The 20387-nt window shown below is 37.3% G+C and overlaps 1 protein-coding gene across 10 annotated transcripts in view; it reads left to right on the forward strand.

Moving 5' to 3' along the window:
- The window catches only part of LOC129725539 (four and a half LIM domains protein 2), a 356638-nt gene that overhangs the window by 258902 nt on the left and 77349 nt on the right, over positions 1-20387 (forward strand). For 3 of the 10 annotated variants that reach the window (XM_055681505.1, XM_055681503.1, XM_055681506.1), the window contains exons 2-3: positions 3902-5316; positions 5374-6964. The exons of 5 other annotated variants lie outside the window; for them this stretch is intronic. In XM_055681505.1, the coding sequence (XP_055537480.1) occupies positions 3919-5316; positions 5374-6804 (2829 nt within the window). In that variant the 5' untranslated portion in view covers positions 3902-3918 and the 3' untranslated portion in view covers positions 6805-6964. Of the gene's footprint in view, positions 1-3559; positions 3746-3901; positions 5317-5373; positions 6965-20387 lie in introns of those variants that run through there. 2 more of the 10 variants (XM_055681504.1, XM_055681508.1) reach the window with 2 other exon arrangements.

The following is a 20387-nucleotide window of genomic DNA, read 5'->3' on the forward strand; positions in this document are numbered from 1 at the left end:
TAGAGAGTCCGCTTTGGTAAGCGGGTGGTCATGGGTTCAAATCTTAGTAGAATCAGTCCATTTGGTTGTCAAGGGACTTTCAGCATGGGTTTATTCTCAGGCTCCCCACCACGTACCCTTCCTTCAATCTGGATTCTACAGTACCCCTGTTGACTTTCCTCCTAACAGAAATAAGTTCCCATTTTAATAAAACTGGTGTGAGTAACATATGAAAGTTCTCTTCAGGGAATTGTAACTAGGCGATATTGTTAGGATGGACAGAGGCTCGGTATAGTAGAGCATAAGCTTGAAACGGAAAGGTAATGACACACAAGCACTGATATGAGTGATAAGCGTGTCACTCACTTCAATAGTGTTATGCTAATAATATGAAGTGCGGAATACAGAAAACACCTGGGCAATATCACAATAGATCTAAGCTCTGGTCGCAGTGATAAGTCCACAGTGCTAACTCTCAGCCACGCAACGCTTCACACTCCAAAACTGCAAAAACGTGATCGACATCGACATTTTGCCTTAATATAATAATTTTAGTGCCGTAGTGTCTTCAGCAAACTTGTGCCATTAATTATTATCCATTTTATAGAAGTCGTTGTTCTATTTAATTATTCACCATTTTATGGAAGTTGCAATTTCGTGAATAATCCACCCAAAAGTGAGAAACAAATTTTGAGTTTCTGTAGCACATTTGATAAAAAATAACTTTGTCGAAGGCGTCATACTTCTATCTGCCTGTCTTTGAGATACTGGTTTTCTACAAAATTATTATGACTCAAAAAAATTTTTTGAGCCATGCGGTCTTCAGCAAAGTTGTTCCATTAATTATTCTCCATTTTATGGAAGTCGCCATTTTCTGATTGATTCTCCTAAAAGTGAGAAATGAATTCAACTTTTCTCGTTTTTTTGAATGAAAAATCCATTTTATTCAGTAAAGTTGTAGCACATTTAATATTAAATAACTTTGTTGAGGAAACCGTACTATATCTGCCTATTTAAATGAGCTTTTATGAAGTTTTCCATATAATGCCTCATGAATTTTTTTTTGACGTTGGACTAACGTCTATCTCGAAGTTAGACGGAACCCGAATTGTAAAATCTAGTAATTCAACCAGGGAAAAGTGGTCAGATCAGGCGCTTATATATCAGTCTTTTTTTTCACAATATCGAGGCTCTAGCATCAACCGATCAGAAATTTTTTACTAATCAACCTATTGTTTGAGATACACTATTGAAAAATTGGTAAACAACAAAGATTGTCTAAATCATACCGAGCAATCAATCACTACCTCTCTTCCTAAGCACAGCCGACACTAACGGATACAACCGATCTGACTTCGTAAACGATTTGTTGCTGTTGTTGGTGTTGTTTCACTTCCCTTGCCATTCTCTTTTCTTCTAAACTCCTCCCACTTTCCAAATAACTGACGAAACCTTGATATATAAGGTACCATCATTTTCATTCCAAAACTGTACCGGTATTATACGCACGCCATCGAACTTAATTTCTCATTCGTGCGTTGGCTGGCAAAGCGGCCGGTTCTTTCTGAAGCAGCAGAAAGCTGGTGGTGGCAGATATTGGTCGCTCACAAAAGCGCTCACCATCGAATTAAATTTCTTTATCGTTCGTATCTATGGATTGCTATAGCTATGTGTGTGTAGCTATGGTGTGTGTTATCGAAGATTTAGTATTTTCTCGTTTATTCATTTACACTTCATTAAAAATATTAAAACGCCTAAACGAACACGGTTGAATAATTTGACTTAACAGCAGTGATTTGAACTTCTTCAGCCAATCTTTACTCATCAAAGAAAAAATACTGCCGATGAATAATCAATACTTATTTGCTAGAAATTTCATTTAGATTTAATTTTCGTTCTTGTTTTCCGGTGCTCGGTTTTGTTTTAGTTTCTCGCACACAGTGAAACAATCTAACTAGTCCCCATAGTGAAAAAAAAAACAAAACATTTAGAAATGCTCTTAATCATAATTAACCCTCTAGTGCCCTATGCCGCCTTTTGGCGGGCTTCAGTCAAACCTCTAAAAAGCTTCAATAAATACTTAAAAAGTGTTTATATTGATTCATAGTGATCTTACCGAAACCCGTCTAGAAATTAATTTGGGCACTAGAGGGTTAAAGAAGTAATATATTATCCTGTCACTCGCCAAAACCTTGATAACAACTACGCAAAAAGCATGTAATTGAGTTCTTGTTTTTTACTTTATTGAAATAAACGTAATTTCTTAAAATACATAAAGTTATATGCTGGGCTGGAGCCAACCTAGCATGGAATTAATCGGTTTAATGTCACACAAATTCCAATCTTAGAACTTCCGCTTGAATCGTTCTGGTCTCCAATTTTAGATAATCTCGTTGAGCTTTTTGCTAAGATAGGAAAATTTTACCCAATGATTATCTGCACTGCACTGCTACGAAGAAAAGTTTTTCAGAAGTGACAGCGCTTATATTAAAGATCCATCCTTTTAGTTTATATTATTATTTATACACTTTAACTTCTCCGCATTTAGAAATGCACTGTTAGATAAAATTGCAGAAAGTACTGGAGTTACAATTCCGTCTACTATTTATTTTAATTGAATATGAGAATACCGTAGTCCAACGTCATGCGGTCGTGTCTTGGACACCAATTTTTAAAAGAAAAACATCGCGGTTGCCATTTGCCAATGAACTTCTTGAAATTATCCAGTATGTGCGGACATCACTTGCTTTAAAAATTAACTCATTTAATAAACGCCTATCTGAATCATATTTCCCGCAAATGCTTTTAATATATCCTTATTTTTAGTTTATTTTTTTTTTCCAAAGCAAATTATTTTTTTTGTGGCTGAAGTTTAAAATGTAAAACTTCACACGAAATTGCTACTTTGTTAGTATTATTGATAGTAACATTCATAATTACCCGGGCATATAAACATTTAGTTGAATGCCACTCAATCGATACTCTGGAAAAAGATTGCTAAAATTTAAATAAAAGAATCCATCCATATCCTTGACTTTAGGTGCACTGTGTTTTTATTTGGATAGCTGCTTGACCCACCTTTAAAATATTTCACACCTCGTAAACAACATGTTACTATTCGTTAGTCTATTCAATTCCGCCAGGTTGTGCCAATTGTTGCTATTCATTGTTTGCGCTAACCAGACTAGCCTGTTCTAGCCGCCCCCTCTCAATTCTACCGGAAATAGATTTCACTTGCGGTTTCAGGAAGAAAATGAAAACGAAACCTAGCGTACCGTCGTCTATTTTATTCCAAGTACGATAGAAGCATAAAAATAATATCACCAACTAACACCAACTCACAGAAGTTTGCACGTTTGAGTCATCGCATTGCAAAACAAAAACAAAAGCCACGTAACAAGTGCCGAAATGTTGTTTTCTTGTACCCCACCGACCGTCTGTTTTCACCATCGGTGAAAGTGCATCTCGTTGCATTGTCGTTTACCCACGAAAATTGCTCGATTTGTTCGTTACCCTTTTTACTGTTTTGTGAAACCTCACCGAACCACCCAAACCAATCAGTCACACTACATTTGACTGCAATTGATACGGTGCCGATTAGTTCATTTTAGTCATCGCACCGTATAATTAGCGTCCCCCGTTTGCTGCTGCTCAGGCTAGCAAATCCTTCTGTGATCCTACCCAAAAAAACAAATCAGATTCCAGTGGAATGGGAGAATCGCATATCCTCTGATGCAACATGAGAGGTTTTCGCTAGCATCCTACCGTAAGCGTACATCCCACCGCCAGGAATAATATTTTCGCATCAGAAAAGATCTCGATTGTCGATTGTGCAATCAGTGATCGTTACATAATAGGAAAACTTCGAGATCAAGTCACCGTAAGTTCCACACTAAAATGGGTGTCTTTCTGTCGGTTCTAGTGGCCAGCGTAGGCGTGATGGATTTAGTGAACTGCTTGGCGTATGTTTCGAACCAGTTGACCTCTGCCCCACCGGCTGCCGTAGATGAGGATCTCGAGCAGTATCGAGCACTGCTCAGAGGAAAAATCGATGTAGCTCCTCGAGGTACTGTAGAAGGCCTTACCTACGCCCAAGATGGAGTTATGTACAAGGACGGTTATCGGATAGAAAAGTTTGATGATGAGCGATTGGATCAGCTGAACGTGAAAATTAGAGAGTTGGAGAAGAAAAGCCACGAAAAGGATCAGAAACTTGACCAGCTGAACGTAAAGCTGCAAGAGCTAGAGAGAAAATCAGCTGAGCGTGAAATGGTGATAGATGAGCTTCGATCTAGGTCTGCCAGTCGGGCAGTAAGTCCCATGCCCAGTACTTCGCGCAGTTCTGGTGTGTTTCGAGATATTCCAAAAATCTTGCTAGATGAAGGCGAGTCCCAGCCTGGATCGAAGAAGTTTCGACCGATTCACCGGGAAGACGAGCTTCGGCGAACTATTAAAAAACGGTCCGTATCTTCGAACGTTTCCGAGGATCGCACCGAAGAGCTGGAAGCGTTATCTCAACTGGAGGACGACGAAGCTTCACAGATGGATGATTATGTGCCTCTGGTATACGCAAGGGAAGATGAACCGAATTCCAGCGGGATGAAGCATAAAATCAGTCCGATTCAGGAATTATGCGCTATGCACGAAACTGAAGAGCGACAGCGAACAATGGAGCGATCTCCGGAGCCTGCAATGGCTGCGGGTGATATAAGCGAATCCAAAGAGAAAAGTCTGATACATTCATCCAAGGTCATTTTGATTGAAGAAGACATTCGTGACAGTGATAGCAGTGCACTGGAAGACAATGACGCCTTACTAAGCCAACGAGCAAGCCCAAGAAATACTCTGCCAGAACTTCCTCAGCTGACCAAAGAAATGTTTCTAACGACTAGTGAATCAGTTCCATCGAATCTCAGCTCTCATTCCAACAGTCCCGACCCGGACCAGCCTTATCTGAAGCGAACCAGAAAGAAAAGCGATTTAACAGCACTGCTGCTCGATGAAGAACGAAAAACGAGTGCCTTTAGCGGTGTGATTATCCAAACCGTAGAATACGAATCCGAGGAGGATGTAGATCGCACCGAGTTTATGCAATCAAAGTCGCCATCTCCCTATGTTGGTGCCTTCCTGGACAATGAACGATTAGAATCCACCGGTCAACTGATACCACTTGTGAGCGATCTTCCGAAGTCCACATCGTCTGAAGAACGTTCATCTTCTCAAGAGCTTCTACAGAAATCGACTGAATCCGCAATAGGACAATCGAGAAACGCTAGTAGCTCTCCGGCTCCGATAGGTTCTTCCGGCTCACCTGCATCCCCCGTCTCATCTATCGTAGTGAGTACTCATACCCTTGTTTGTCCCGAAAATACCTAAGTTTATTTCAAATTGTAGGACGATTCCATCAAGGACGGACCTTCTCATGCTGGCGATGATCGGCTCACATCTTCTCCAACACCATCCGACCGAAATGTAAGTAGGGATGGTAGTGTTTCTCTTGCTTCCACCGGTGCGTCTGCTGGTAGTCTAGATTTGCATGTTGACCTAGCACCCCAGCAAGAACAGTCTCCTCTACCACTTTTATCATCACCATCACCACCACTAGCAGAAATTCAACAGAAGATTACAGTAGCCGATCTTGAGGCTGGTGGTGACGACAGGAAGAGCTCGAAGAGTCCAGTAACTGTTACTGCTAAGAGACGCACTCCTCCTCGACGCATTCGTGCTCGAAAACGACTCATACGCAGTGTGACTCCCATCGATTTCAACCAAACATTCATGGAGCAGTTTACCGAACAACGAATCAGTGTATCACCATCGGAATTGGAAGACTACATCAACAGCATGGATGAAATTAAAATCGATCCTCCGAAACCGGTTACTCCAAATTACTTTTTACCGACGACTCCAATGACCTCTGGGGTGCCCAGTTTGATAGTGACAGACGAGAGGGGGGCCGATGCACGTTTTCATGACTCTCTATCCACAAAGTCATTTTACGGAAAGGATAACACTACTCCGATCCGGACTCTAGATCATCGCGTTAGTTACATTGAATGGATCGAAAAGTTTCCGGACAACATGACAAGCCACCTGGAGCTTGAAGATTATGATAGTGATGATGAAGAAGTCGAGAACATCATCAATGGTGCCAGTGTGACGTTGGAAAGCGATAATACGAGAATGGCTTTGAACGTAGAGCCAGATCAGCTTTCAGTTAATTCGTCGTCTGATGTGTCCAGCAGTCCAGCGATATCCGAAGACAAAGAACCGGAGATCTCTCTGAACCTAAGTGCAACATCTTCACCCGACATTTCACTCTCCACCGAATCGAAACCCGACTCATCTTCGCTAGCCCTTGGCTCTCCTCTTCTAAATTCAATACCATCTCCGAACAATCACTTTACACCTATTTCTTCTCCGGTACCATCATCAATACTACATTCATCATCTCCTCGCTCGCTACCCAGACTCGTCATTCCTTCGCGCTCACCCACTGCATCTCCCATTCCAAGAGATATGACTCCAGAAGAAATGGTTTACGACATTGGACATCTTAACGGGTTAATCTTCGAAACGAAAAGCCGCTCACCAACTCCACAGCTCCAGCAGACTACACTCTCGCCGGAAGAACTTGCGTACGATATCGGAAATCTCGGTGGCTTGATTCTGGGTACACCCAGTAGATCCGCATCGCCTCTTCCACCATCGCCATCACCAACACCAGGATCGCTTCCGCTGCTGTCACCCTCCTCGACTCCAATACAACAGACCTCAATAACAGGTGCAAGTGCAGACTCGAGCAGCAGGCCACACCTAACCTAAACTAGATGCTTAGCAATCGGTAGCTTTAGACCTGTTTGCAGTGAATTTCGTTTTGATCGATTAACCTTTCGCTATACAGTCTATTCTTGTACTTGAAAATCACACGCAGACACAGAAAAACGAAAATTCATTGTTAATAAATCGTAATAAATCTACTGAATACACATTTATTATTTTACTGATAATCCACTGTTTTGCTCACGTACCTATAGCTTCGCGCTTCGCTTCCCTTCGTAAAACAAACAGGATAATCACCTACCAATCAACCGCGTCCTCTTTTTTGGCCGACAATGTCATCTAGCGTATCGCGCGTCGGTCATCGTTTGTTTTAGCATGCTCCAATTTATAAAATTTATCGCTCTAATGCGCAGCTGACCGTCGGCTGAGCGATTTGACACACATTAAGTGCCAGAAGACTGTTTTTTATAACTCAATTTAGACGGTGCTGCTACCGTTGCTGTTAGTTGGAGACGTGGTTAAGTTAATTAAAAACTTTGTCGACATAATCCCTGAAATCGCCGCAGATATTCAGCTGGTACCTAAAGTTGTACACTAACGAAGTATGAACGATTTTTTTTTATAATGATCGAGGCTATATTTTGTTTTTCTAATACTAATACAGTTATAATTCAGCAAATAATTATATTTCTATTCTGGTCCCGTTCGCTAAAAATACATTTATAGTAATATTCTACACCGTAAAACATTATTTTTTATATATCCTCAAGTATCATAGACCTCTTTAGACTGTTTTTTTACTATTTATTGACTTAATGATTGGTTGTTTTTTAATATAGAATACAGAATTCAGTAATCATAAACCCTATAGTAATTATTTTTACGTCAGCTTTTGAATTCAAGTTTTTTTCTCACTCATTTGCATTCGATTCGAAAGCTTCTACTATCTCTCAGAATTTTTGGTTCTGGTGTAACGCAATTTTGCGGCCAGAAATGAATTTATGGAAGAACTTTATTAGGTATTGAATAATATTATAGCACCCCGAAGAGTTTTGCATTAGTTAAAATGGGCAAATTTTTATAACTCTGTCTCGTGATTCTGACAACATAGAATGTTATGATTTTGAGTAAAGTTGTCCATGTAGTCAAGAGCGTGTGGTTGGCGGACAATATGGTTTGACATTCAACCGCAGTGCGGCGCTACTGTGCATGTTTAAGTATATTGAAGGTAATTTATCATGTGAATTTGACCACTTAAAAATTTGCTGTATCCAAAAAAGTCGTTTGAGAGGTCAAGGGCTTTTATTTGGTACATAGTACATTATTCATCTTAGCCCATATATTTATCTTATACAGCATGAAAACACAATTGAAAATAGTAAAAAAAGGCATATTTTCCAACTAAACCAATCTACTAATCCAAGGAGTGCATTCTTCTTAGTTCACTTTAGATTTCTCATAAAAAAGAATCCTCAAAAACTCACTTAAAAGCTCTAAATTTGATATTTTAGTCGGGCATCTGCACTCGAAAACTCATTTATTTCAATAACCTTCCTCAGCAAACAAAATCCGCGCATTTCCCTATACGGCTACAACGGGACTCATTCGGCAGCCAACCCAAGTTTTTTTTCGTCATTAGAGAACCACTTCACTTAACAAAATTAGTCACAACGCTAAGTAAACTTTAGTCTTTAAAGTGTTCACCTAACATTTCCAAATACAAACTTTAATTAGCAGAAATGTATGAGATGAATACTTACAAATCCTTAATTTCAACTGTATGTATTTTCATCTGTTGTCACTGCGTTGAAAGAATCAAAAATTAATCAGTTTCTGTTAATACGAAAAGATCATACTGAAAAAATTGAGTTATTCCGACATAATTCTAGATAAACATTTCAAAAAGGTCCTATCTGCTTTCATCGTTTTTTCGGAGCGCCTTTTCATTTTGGTAATGGTTCAGCTTCAGTTACTCTCACAACCGTGGTTTTCATTTAGAAGGCTAGAGTGATCCCTCCGCTATCAACTTGTGCAAATAACGTGTCATAAAAGGTGTTTAATAAGTTGTGGTGATTGAATGAAAGTGATCGATCGACAAATCGATCAAAGCAAATAGGACCTTTTGAAATGTTTCTCAAAAATTGACAGAAATCGACAGCACTGCAGTGGTTATTTGGGTTACCAATTTTGCACGTAAACAACTACATCGGTAACTTACTACGACGGTTTGCGGCTACGTTCATTCATGAAAGTGTGATTCACTCATGATTAACAGTGTGATGAATATTGGGGTGTCGTGAGATGAATAATTGAGCAGTGATTTAAATTTTGAGATGAATATGGAAGCGTTGTGAAAAATGGTTTGTTTTACGAAATTCATAAGAGCATGTAAGCGTATTTTGTTTATTTGTTCTATGATTTCGTGAAAATTTGATTTAATCCGTGCATTCTTCGTGAATACCGGCTTGATGAGATGAATAATGGGGTTACGACAATTTTGATCACAAAAATTCAAGCATGCAGTAAGTAGAAACTTTATCTCGTAAATTAACACTACTAAAATCATTCTCAAAAATCAATCAAATTATGAACCACTGTCGAATCGTTTTCTTTTAAACAATTTGACAATTTTCAATGATTTTATTCGGAGACTTGTTTCCTTGACGGCTGTAGCTTCCGGAAACTGCTGCAAGGTTGTTTCAACTTGTCGTTGTCTTAGCAAACACCTCCGAGATTTTAGATCTCAGTGAAACGATTGTTGTGTAAGAAGTTTTTTTGATATCCCATTCAACGACGCCACTCAGGAAATAGTCTAATGGATTAAAGTCAGAAATGCTAGGTGGCACAACTTTCTTCTCCTAAAATTCTGGAACGTTCAGCTGTTTTATTGCGTTCCCAGGCCTTTTCAATTCAAAATTTTGTTGATCTAGACATTTTTACAAGATAAATAATTTCATTGACCTAGCGCAAAAATAACCGACAGCCAAAAAAAAGAATATTCTCTTACTTTGTCATTATTTTATTTTCGACAGTTATTTTATTTTTCACGAATACCTGTAAACATTTGCTATACAGTAGGGATGTTACGGATATCCACATCCGTATCCAAAAATACTGAACATCCGCATGTAAATTGACATCCGCCTTCGCATCTGCATCCGCATCGTGCCATGCGGATGTCGAGAAAAAATATCGCATCATAAAATGTTGTAGCAAAATTTTCCTTGGTGTATTTGCTGCTCGCTTAACTGTTTTTTGTGCTAGGGAGGGACATGTCATGCGAAATAGGCAAAATAAAACATGAGAGATGCTAGAGATATCCGCACCCGCATTCGTAAATGCGAAACACCCGCAAGAAAATTGACATCCGCATCCACATCCGCATCCATAATCACACATCCGCATCCGCATCTGCAGATGTCTAAAAAATCACATCCAGAACATCTCTGCTATACAGTGTTACCATATTTATTTGAAACCTGCTTTGCACGCACCCAGAATTAATATCTTGACGTGATTATTGATGACAACCTAAAGTGGATTGGACGTTATGGACGTTATGGAATTCTATGCCGTTTGAAAAACGATTTAACGATTAGTAGTAAAATACAGCTATACAAGTCAATCATCTCTCCACATTCGGATTTTTGCCCTACCTTTTTGTTTTTGGCCAATAACATACAATTATTGAGGTTAGGGACCATACTTAAATGACGTAGCATTTATGGGGGGAGGGGGGATATCATCATTTTGTGACAAGCTGTGACAAGAGGGGAGGGGGGGTTGTAGTAAAATTGACGTAGCATTTTTTTTAAAGACTGATTTTTTTGCAGGAAAAATGTATTCTAAAAATACACTAAAACATTGCACAAAGTATTGCAGCGAGATCTGTCGAAATCTGTGGCATTCTGTAATCTTCTAGAAGCTCTGCTACATAAACAATCACTTCCAAACACACAATCTGTTTTGAATACAAAAATCGTTGCTTTTTTGTGGCTTTTAATAGTGGAAATTACAAGATACTCGTTTCATTTCCGGAATAGTTTCTGTGTTTTCTGCAGACATGGATCATACTCAGCTGTTTAAACACCTTAAGGTGAAACCTCATTGAATCCAAAAATGGCCGACTTTGAGTCACCACTTCGAATTTTCGAGAGCACAAGACTCGGAAATAGTTAATACGTTCTCTGTGAAAATGCTATTTTATGTTTGCTGTGGTGAAGCAAACATAAAATAGAATTTTCATAGGGAACGCAATGAGTATTTCCGAGTCTTGTGCTTTTGAAAATTCGAAGTAGTGACTCGAAATCGGCCATTTTAGGATTCAATGAGCTTTCAGCTTAACTCCTTGTACCAAAACACAAGCCCTTCGAAGCAGAAGATGCAGTCACGAGCCTATAAGTTGTAAATAAATTGAATTAGACAAGGTTTTTTTTTTTCAAGTATTTTTTGTATGTATGTAACTACAGTCAGGTTTTTATTACGTACCTCGTAAAAACGCGTTAATTCGAAAATCCACGTAAAAAAACGCACTAATTCAAAAATCCGCGTAAAAAACCGCGTTATTCAAAAATCCGCGTAAAGCGAACCAGCAAGAAGGGCTTAGAAAAAACCCGAGACGCTCTAGAACCAGTATTTAAAATTGTCCTTTTTGACGGTCATTCCGGATCTTTCGGAGGGCGGTGGGTATTTTTTGAACTAAGTCTTCTACTAGATAAACACTTAAGCTGCCGCTATTCGCATAATAGTCCTATGTTAAAGTTGCGAGTCCTATGTAAATTTTGCGAAAAGGGGTCCATTTTGGTATGTTTTTCAAGAATAGCCATTGAAAAAGTAAGGTTTGATTTCCATAACCTCGATTTTAATGGCTACTCTTGTAGAGCATGCCAAAATGGAACCATTTCCGCAAAAAAACAAAAAACATAGGACTTCTACATAGGACTGATATGCGAATAGCGGCAGTAAACGTTTCTGGTTCCAAACCAGAAATGAATTGGCGCGGTATCGCGTAAAAGAACCCGCGTTGATTAAAAAATCCGCGTAAAAAAACCTCGTAAAAAATTCCGCGTATAACAAACCGCTTAACAAACCTGACTGCACGTATTTCTGTACGTTTTTTTCAGAAGCGGATAGGGGGGGGGGGGGGAGGTTATTCGAATGCTACGTTTTTTTTCAGAGGGGGTTCAGGTTTTGTGACCAAATGCTACGAGGGGGAAGGGGGGCTTAAAAATCATGAAAAAAATGCTACGTCAATTAAGTATGTTCCCTTACAGCGTTTGCAGAATAGAATAATGCGTTTGATTTTAAATTGTAATAGATTAACATCCTTTGTTTGCTTTTATGTTGGACGCTTTGCAATGGTTATCCGTAAAGCAACGAATTGTTTATTTGTCTATGGTGTTAATTTTTAAAATAAGTAATGGTTTGCTACCTCTATATTTGTGTGATCGAATGGAAAGAGGAAGAGATTTTCATAGATATAACACTAGAAACGCGGATGAAATAAGAACACCTTTCTTTCTAACGAGAGCTTCCCAAAATTAATTGTTTTATAAAGGTATAATTTTTTTGCAATTCGATGCCAAGACATGTTAAACGTGCACCAACACTTGCGGAGTTCAAGAGACAATGCAATTCACACGTGAAAATTTCTCTTGTACAGAACGAAAATTAAAACTTTTATAAGAATGACGAGAGTTTATCTGACGAAGTTGAAACAACGGATTTATTTTGGTGAACTATTTTATTTTGGAACCTCTATTTAGTTTTTGTTTTATGGAAACCAGTAACTGACGAAGTTTTAACAAACGGATCTGATTGTGTTGTGAAATTTTATTCATATTTTATATTAGTACTTTTTTAATTTGTAATGTAATAACAAAAACTACTGTGTTCGTCACGGTGGTGATGATGGATTTTTTTCCTTTCTGTTGTTGTAGCTTTAAAAAATAATAGAAAGTGACCAAATAAGTTTGAGCCTCGCGTGGAGTTCATATATAAATGGTTTCTTTAACAATGCTTAGAGAAAAATCATGAATCACTTTTACCGATGTGAAACAAGTAAACAGGTCCTGAAGAAGTTTACCTATATCTGGAGGTGAAAGCAATTCGTTTTTTGTACAACTGATTTAAATGTGACTACATTAATTATCTTTAAATAAATCGTCCAGCTCAAATCTTTGTAGGGGTATGTGGCGGGACCATCATCATCATCATCACCCTGTATTCAGCAACTTAGTGAGTAAAATTACCTAAAAAAATATGCAATTCAAATTATTTTATTTTCAATTTCTTTTGACGTAGAACTACACTGCCGTGATATGACAAAGTGTCGTAAGTGCCATATTTCCGAAAATGGGTTGTTCATGCTGATTTGATCATTATTTGAAGATCTACCTTATGTTATCTTCCGTTTCGTTTTTACTTATTCGTACACTGCATAAAATCGAACAAACGAAGTGACGTAGGCACCATTTCAATACAAAAGTAACAAGAAATGCAATCGTTTTTAAGCCGCACTGAAAAACTGATCATCTGGATCTACGTCACAATGTCATCTCACGGCAGTACATCTCTCAGGAAGCTTGACTGCATAGGGGTCTGAAATAAAAATCTAAAAACGAAAAAGGGAAAAATATATCCAATTTCAAATGCTAATAAGCCGGTTAGTTTTCGAATGATTCTCTTCGTTTTTGTAGCAATCGATTGGAAAATTATCTATGAATCCGCAAAAATGCAGAACATCGTAGTTGGATTATTCGAACTATTGTACCATTGAAAATAGTCACTTGATCACTTAATGCTTGCTTACCTAAGCACGTTCGACAGAGCTATATAGCAAGTAAACCAGGAATGCACTCTCTGGGCTATATCAGGGCCTGCTTCTGCTCAAACCAATCAGTTTACTAGTGGATGGCCACTAGGACGGTCCTAACGAAACAGCAGTGGGTAGCAGCAGTAGTGGCAACGGATAGCAGCGATCACCAGCAGCGGCAGCGGGTCCCAGCTGCTGTAGCTGCAGCGGGTATCAGCAGCGGTAGTGGGAGCAGCGCAAGCGGTGGGTGGAGCAGCACTACTCTCAGTAGTACTATTTTCAGTGAGAAAACAGCTTTCCACTGTGTTATCAGAAGAGTGTCGGGTTTTAGCTCAAATCATTTTATTATTGAATGATGGGATGGCCGGTCTTTCTGGTAAACTATGCTTGTTATATAATTTTTATAATTTTTAGTTTGAATAACACGCTGTGTGCAAAGCTACGACCGCAAGGCGGACGTAGAACTACATAAAGCTGTTCGTTGCAATACTTATATTGTTGCATTCGGGAGTGATCGCGGATTCCTTGAAAGATATATGTTAATATTACGATAGTTTATCTTCTCAATGTTAACAACTTTTATCCAACACTATTTTTTAGTGTAAATCTCTGGAAATTATATTGTTGCCCTGAAAAGATTTAAAATGGCAACCGAAGTCGATTCATGGCCTTATAATATGACTCTGATTCCGGCAATACTCATGAAAGCTGATATTTGGCCATCGCCGCCTGTTTCCCATAAACATTATTTCAAGGCACCTATTCTATTAGGGTTGGATAAAAGTTATTGTGATTGATCATTTTGGAAGTAATGTTACAAACAACCGTACGTAGCTCTACGTCAACTTTGCGAAGGTGGCTTTGCATACAACCCCTTCTGTTTTTCATCGATTGATTCTCAAGTTTTTTGATTATAATCAATTTTATAACACTCCCTACTGGTCTCGAGGTACGATGCTGTCCTTACAAGCCAGTTGTCGTAGGTTCGAGGCTCGGCTCGATAGAGACTGTTAGTGCCAGTAGGATCGTAGCGCTAGCCCCGCAATTGTCCTGTACACTTAACAGTTGGCTGCGAAGTCTGTGTAAAATAAACAGAAGATCAAGTTCCGAATCAGAATGTAGCACCAAGGCTTAGCTTTGCCTACAACATGGGACTGTATAAATATTTAGGTTGATCCGTATTGATTCATACATTTTGTGGCCATGCGGATAGCACGCCGTGTCAGAATCGGCATATTATGCAACTTTATTGCACCTCAGGTTTCTCTTCGCCAAAAGTTAGTTTAGGGTCTAAGCTTTCAAATTGAACTTGAATAAAAGGAGTTTGATTTTTTCTTTCATTTGTAGATAACACTGTTCAACACAGGTGTGGCCCTGAAGTTAAAACTAGAATAAAATTAACGTTCATAGGTTTCTAGATAAAGAAAGATTATGGCTTTTGATCCATTCCTGTTAGTTTTGGTGCCCCCAGCTATCAATATTTTTTCAGAGACTCAATTGAGACTCAATACCATAAAAGATCCAAACAATGGTCGCAGTGGTCCAAATCTTACAAAAAAACTCAATTGAGCTTTCTCGCAAACATAACATAAAAGTTAACGCGTTTTGGTAATGGCTAGGGGCACAAAAATTCACAGGAATGGATCAAAAGGTATAATCTTTCTAGGACATCTGTTTCAGGCTTTAGGGCAGCACTTTTTTGCGCTTTTGTCGACTAGTGTAATTTTTGAATATTTGTGAAGACGCTAGGTACATTGAAACATATAGTATGGTAACGATATAAACAATGCGTGTATGTGTGTGAGAGATAAAGAAAGATAGAAAAAAGAAATACTCGTTTGGCAAAAACATGCAATGATTGTTTGATCCCAGTATGTCTTGGAAAAGCGGTTAAACATAAAGGGAGTACAAAGTTACAAAACCTTTCGAAGCTGGCTGGAAATTCTCAACATCATTTGGTCAAACAAATTTTAAACACATTTTAGTCAAGTTTTCCCTGAAATAATATTCTTAAACAACTTTCATTTTAAAATTCATTAATTTTTTTTTCTTCGAGTTATTGACAGAATCTACACACTTTTACATTACACTTTTATTTTACTTCACTTTTTATTTCTATCACTTTTCACTTATCACTTGCGAATACGCATTTCGGCGCTGACTTAGCGCCTTCTTTAGCGCTTAGATGGACTGCTAAGCAGTCCAGCAGTGCTAAGCAGTCCATCTAAGCACTGAAAGAGGCGCTAAGTCAGCGGCGAAATGCGTATTTGCAAGTGATAAGTGAAAAGTGACAGAATTAAAAAGTAAAGTGAAATAGAAGTGGAAACGTTAAGTTTGTTCCGTTTAAATACAGTTTTACAATACAGTACAGATTGATTAGAACAGAGTATTTAAACGGGCTGTGTCGACGCCAAAGTCCACCTGAAAATAATTCACAAATGCCATTTTTCAAAAATTTGTGTCAAATTTTTAACTTTCGGAAAATTAAATCCTCGAATTCAACAGCTTGGACTGTTCAATGTAACCAATGATTATAGCGTATTGATAGAGTTTTTGATGCTATTCATGCATATTATCCAAGATTGCGAAGGATTAGAGGACAAAAATATTGACAATCGAGTTACGACAGTGCAAGTTCAAATGAAACTTAAAAAGAATTGACCTGTTTTGAATGCTCAGACTATTAATTCCTAGACACTGGATGAATCACGAAAGTTTAAAGCGAAGAGTAAGAAATCCCAGCACGATTGCCCAACCAACATTTTCAAGGTTCTATTTGATGTAGCAAAACTAATTGCCAGCACAGCAGTGCGAACAGTAGTGGCCAAGCGACAGTGTCAAGTTCCGAAAATAAATCTGGAGCATACCTTACACCCACTAACAAATGTTTTCGGCAATTTCGTTCTGTAAATAACAGAGGTGACAAATTTAATGTGTGCACATCAGCAGCGGCAGCATCGATGCGCCTCACTTCTAAATTGAACCTTAGTCGTGTGTTGAAGTGCGAATGGAAAAACGCTCGGCCAAGAATGTCGATTCGGTTGGAAAAGCAGGCAACATACCTATCAAGCAACGTCATCACCGGATCGAGCCGAATCAAGTGGCAGTAGAATTAAATGGCAATGTTGGCCTCGTCCACGCACGTAAATCAGCGCCAGCTTGGGCGGGATTATTCGAAATCATGCCGGCTGGCCATCATTTACCAATCTAATAATCCACTGACTCCCGCTTTCTCTCGCCAAACACGCTACTTAAAGCATTCCAACTAATCTAACAATTTCATAAATATAAACAATGATTCTTCTGGATACTGGAAGGCTTCAATATCTGGTTAGTTAGTGTTTTGTGTTCATACATACTAATCTTACTTATGTTTCCACCATGTTTAGAAAAAAAAATTATCCAGATTTTTCACTGCGCTCAAGTTGACGTTCCAAATTCTGACGTTATTTTTAACTAAACATTTTCCAATTTAGGACCCGCATTCTACCCTCAGCGTGATCGACCAAAACGTACGTCCGGCTGGCCTGGGGAGCAAGTCTACGCGACCGTTGTGTCTCACCACGTTGGCAGATTTATCTTGGTTTCCTCCCACCTGCAGCATCATTTCGGGTTAAATTTGGCGATGTTTCGTTCTGCAATGGGGAGCGATTTGGTTTTCTTGTTCTTGTTTTCTCGTTTTTCCTCGCTTCGCCGACGATTTTCGTTCTTTAATATCCACCCGGTGTGCGAAAGAAAGGAGTCCAGAAAAGCCGAGTGCCGGGTGCATGGCAGTGACGACAGCGATGATGTAATGGGTGCTGGTTAGGCAGTGAGATTGTTAATGCTTTCTTTTCTTTTTCTTTTTTTTTCAATTAAATGTGGGTCGAAAATCTCGTTAGGTGTAAGAACAGCGTGATCACTAACTAGAAGGGTGGAGGATACTAGCACTAGCCTGACTGATCGCATTATTCACGGTCAATTCGTGTGCAAAGTGTTCAGAATCGAACATTTAACGAATTCCGTCAAGGTTTATTATGTAATAGCAGTTTTGTCATCTGAAATATGTTTCTGCTTTTAAGTTTGAATTTAAATATATTTAATTTCGTCAATTTTACAGTTTATTTTAATGCTGATAACGAAATTTTAAACAGATGAAATTTGATGAAAACGTTGATTTTATATGTACAATTTTTACATTAAATATTTTTTAATACTGCATGTAAAATATTCTGCTTTATTATTTTCTCATTTCTTACCTTAATACCTTCTCACATTTTTTAGATTTTTACCTGTTTACCTTTTCAGTTTTTTACCTTTCTACCTTTTTACATTTTAACCTTTTTACCTATTTACCTCTTTACCTTTTTACTCTTTTCCCTTTTTACCTTTTAACCTTTTCACCATTTTACCTTTTTACTATTTTACCTTTTTACCTATTTAACTTTTTACCATTTTTCCTTTTCACCTTTTTACCTTTTTGCCTTTATATCTTTTTACCTTTTTGCCTTTTTACCTTTTTACCTTTTTACCTTTTTATCTTTTTACCTTTTTACCTTTGAATTTTTTACCTTTTACCTTTTAATTTTTTACCTTTTCACCGTTTTACCTTTTTACCTTTTTACCTTTTTACCTTTTTACCTTTTTACCTTTTTACCTTTTTACCTTTTTACCTTTTTACCTTTTTACCTTTTTACCTTTTTACCTTTTTACCTTTTTACCTTTTTACCTTTTTACCTCTTTACCTTTTTACCTTTTTACCTTTTTACCTTTTTACCTTTTTACCTTTTTACCTTTTTACCTTTTTACCTTTTTACCTTTTTACCTTTTTACCTTTTTACCTTATTACCTTTTTACCTTTTACCTTTTTACCTTTTTACCTTTTTACCTTTTTACCTTTTTACCTTTTTACCTTTTTACCTTTTTACCTTTTACCTTTTTACCTTTTTAACTTTTTACCTTTTTACCTTTTTACCTTTTTACCTTTTTACCTTTTTACCTTTTTACCTTTTTACCTTTTTACCTTTTTACCTTTTTGCCTTTTTACCTTTTTACCTTTTTACCTTTTTACCTTTTTACCTTTTTACCTTTTTACCTTTTTACCTTTTAACCTCTTTCACCTTTTTAACTGTTTACCTTTTTACCTTTTTCCCTTTTTACCTTTTTTCCTTTTTACCTTTTACCTTTTTACTTTTTCACCTTTTTGCCTTTTTACCTTTTTACCTTTTTAGCTTTTTACCTTTTAACCTCTTTCTTCTTTTTAACTTTTTACCTTTTTACCTTTTTACCTTTTTCCCTTTTTACCTTTTTACCTTTATAGCTTTTTACCTTTTTACCTTTTTACCTTTATACCTTTTTACCTTTTTACCTTTTTACCTTTTTACCTTTTTACCTTTTTACCTTTTTACCTTTTTACCTTTTTACCTTTTTACCTTTTTACCTTTTTACCTTTTTACTTTTTTACCTTTTTACCTTTTTACCTTTTTACCTTTTTACCTTTTTACCTTTTTACCTTTTTACCTTTTTACCTTTTTACCTTTTTACCTTTTTACCTTTTTACCTTTTTACCTTTTTACCTTTTTACCTTTTTACCTTTTTACCTTTTTACCTTTTTACCTTTTTACCTTTTTACCTTTTTACCTTTTTACCTTTTTACCTTTTTACCTTTTTACCTTTTTACCTCTTTAGCTATTTACCTTTTAACCTTTTTACCTTTTTACCTTTTTACCTTTTTACCTTGTTACCTTTTTAGCTTTTTACCTTTTAACCTTTTCATATTTTTACCTTTTCACCTTTTTACCTTTTTACGTTTTTACATTTTTACCTTTTTATCTTGTTACCTTATTATTTTTTTTACCTTTTTACCATTTTACCTTTATTTTCCTTTTTACCTTCTTTTTCTTTTTTACTTTTTTTTACCTTTTACCTTTTAACTTCCATTACTCTTCCACCTTAATTTACACTTCTAACTTTTACTTTATAATCTCATTCTACTCTTCCATGCTCTTTGCTCTTCTACCTCTCTTCACTCTTCTATCTTGTCTTTCTTTCGTTTTTTTTTACTCTTTTACTTCCTTTTTTTACTATCTTATTTTTTTACACTTCTACCTTTTTCTACTCCTCATTTTGGTTTGGCTCTTGTACCTTATTTTACTTGTTTTCCTTGTTTCCCTCTTTCACTATTTTTACTCATTTACCTCTGTTTATTCTATGCTCCTTTATTACTATTCTCCTTTTTTCAACTCTCTTGCTCTTGCACAATGGGTTTAAAATGATGGGCAAAAACATGTTATAGAAAATTTTACTTCACCCACTCATTCCTAAACTGGCACATTTCTTGAATATATTAAATGAAAGCTCTTGAGTTGCTCTATAAAACGTATTCTTTGGGTTTTTCCTAACGATGTTGACGATTTAAAAAAACTGCGATTTTCTCATCATGTAACTTCGACAGCACCTTCTTTTAACCAGCATTTTGTAGCCCTTATAGGGTAGAATAAACATGCCAACATCTAGGAAAATCGTTTCACTCTATTGAAGTTATAGCAATTTTACATTTTTGGCAGTTTTCGGACATCAACTTTTAGGCGGCCTTGTTATCTCACTTACCCCTTTCAAAAAATCTAAGATTATGCCGAAAATTGCTCTATTACATAGATAAAGCCTGAAAGTTTCAGCTGAATCGGAGTTGAAACATCCTTTGGAAGGGTGTTTGCGATTCTCGCTAACTGGCCTTCGAAAATATCCAAATTCAAAAACTATGCCACCGAGTGTTTACATTGTAAGTCATATACTAGATCATACATCCCAAGTCCGAGGAGATCTCCTTGAG

This window comes from Wyeomyia smithii, chromosome 2 (genome assembly GCF_029784165.1).
Source record: "Wyeomyia smithii strain HCP4-BCI-WySm-NY-G18 chromosome 2, ASM2978416v1, whole genome shotgun sequence".
Taxonomy (NCBI): Eukaryota; Metazoa; Arthropoda; class Insecta; order Diptera; family Culicidae; genus Wyeomyia; species Wyeomyia smithii.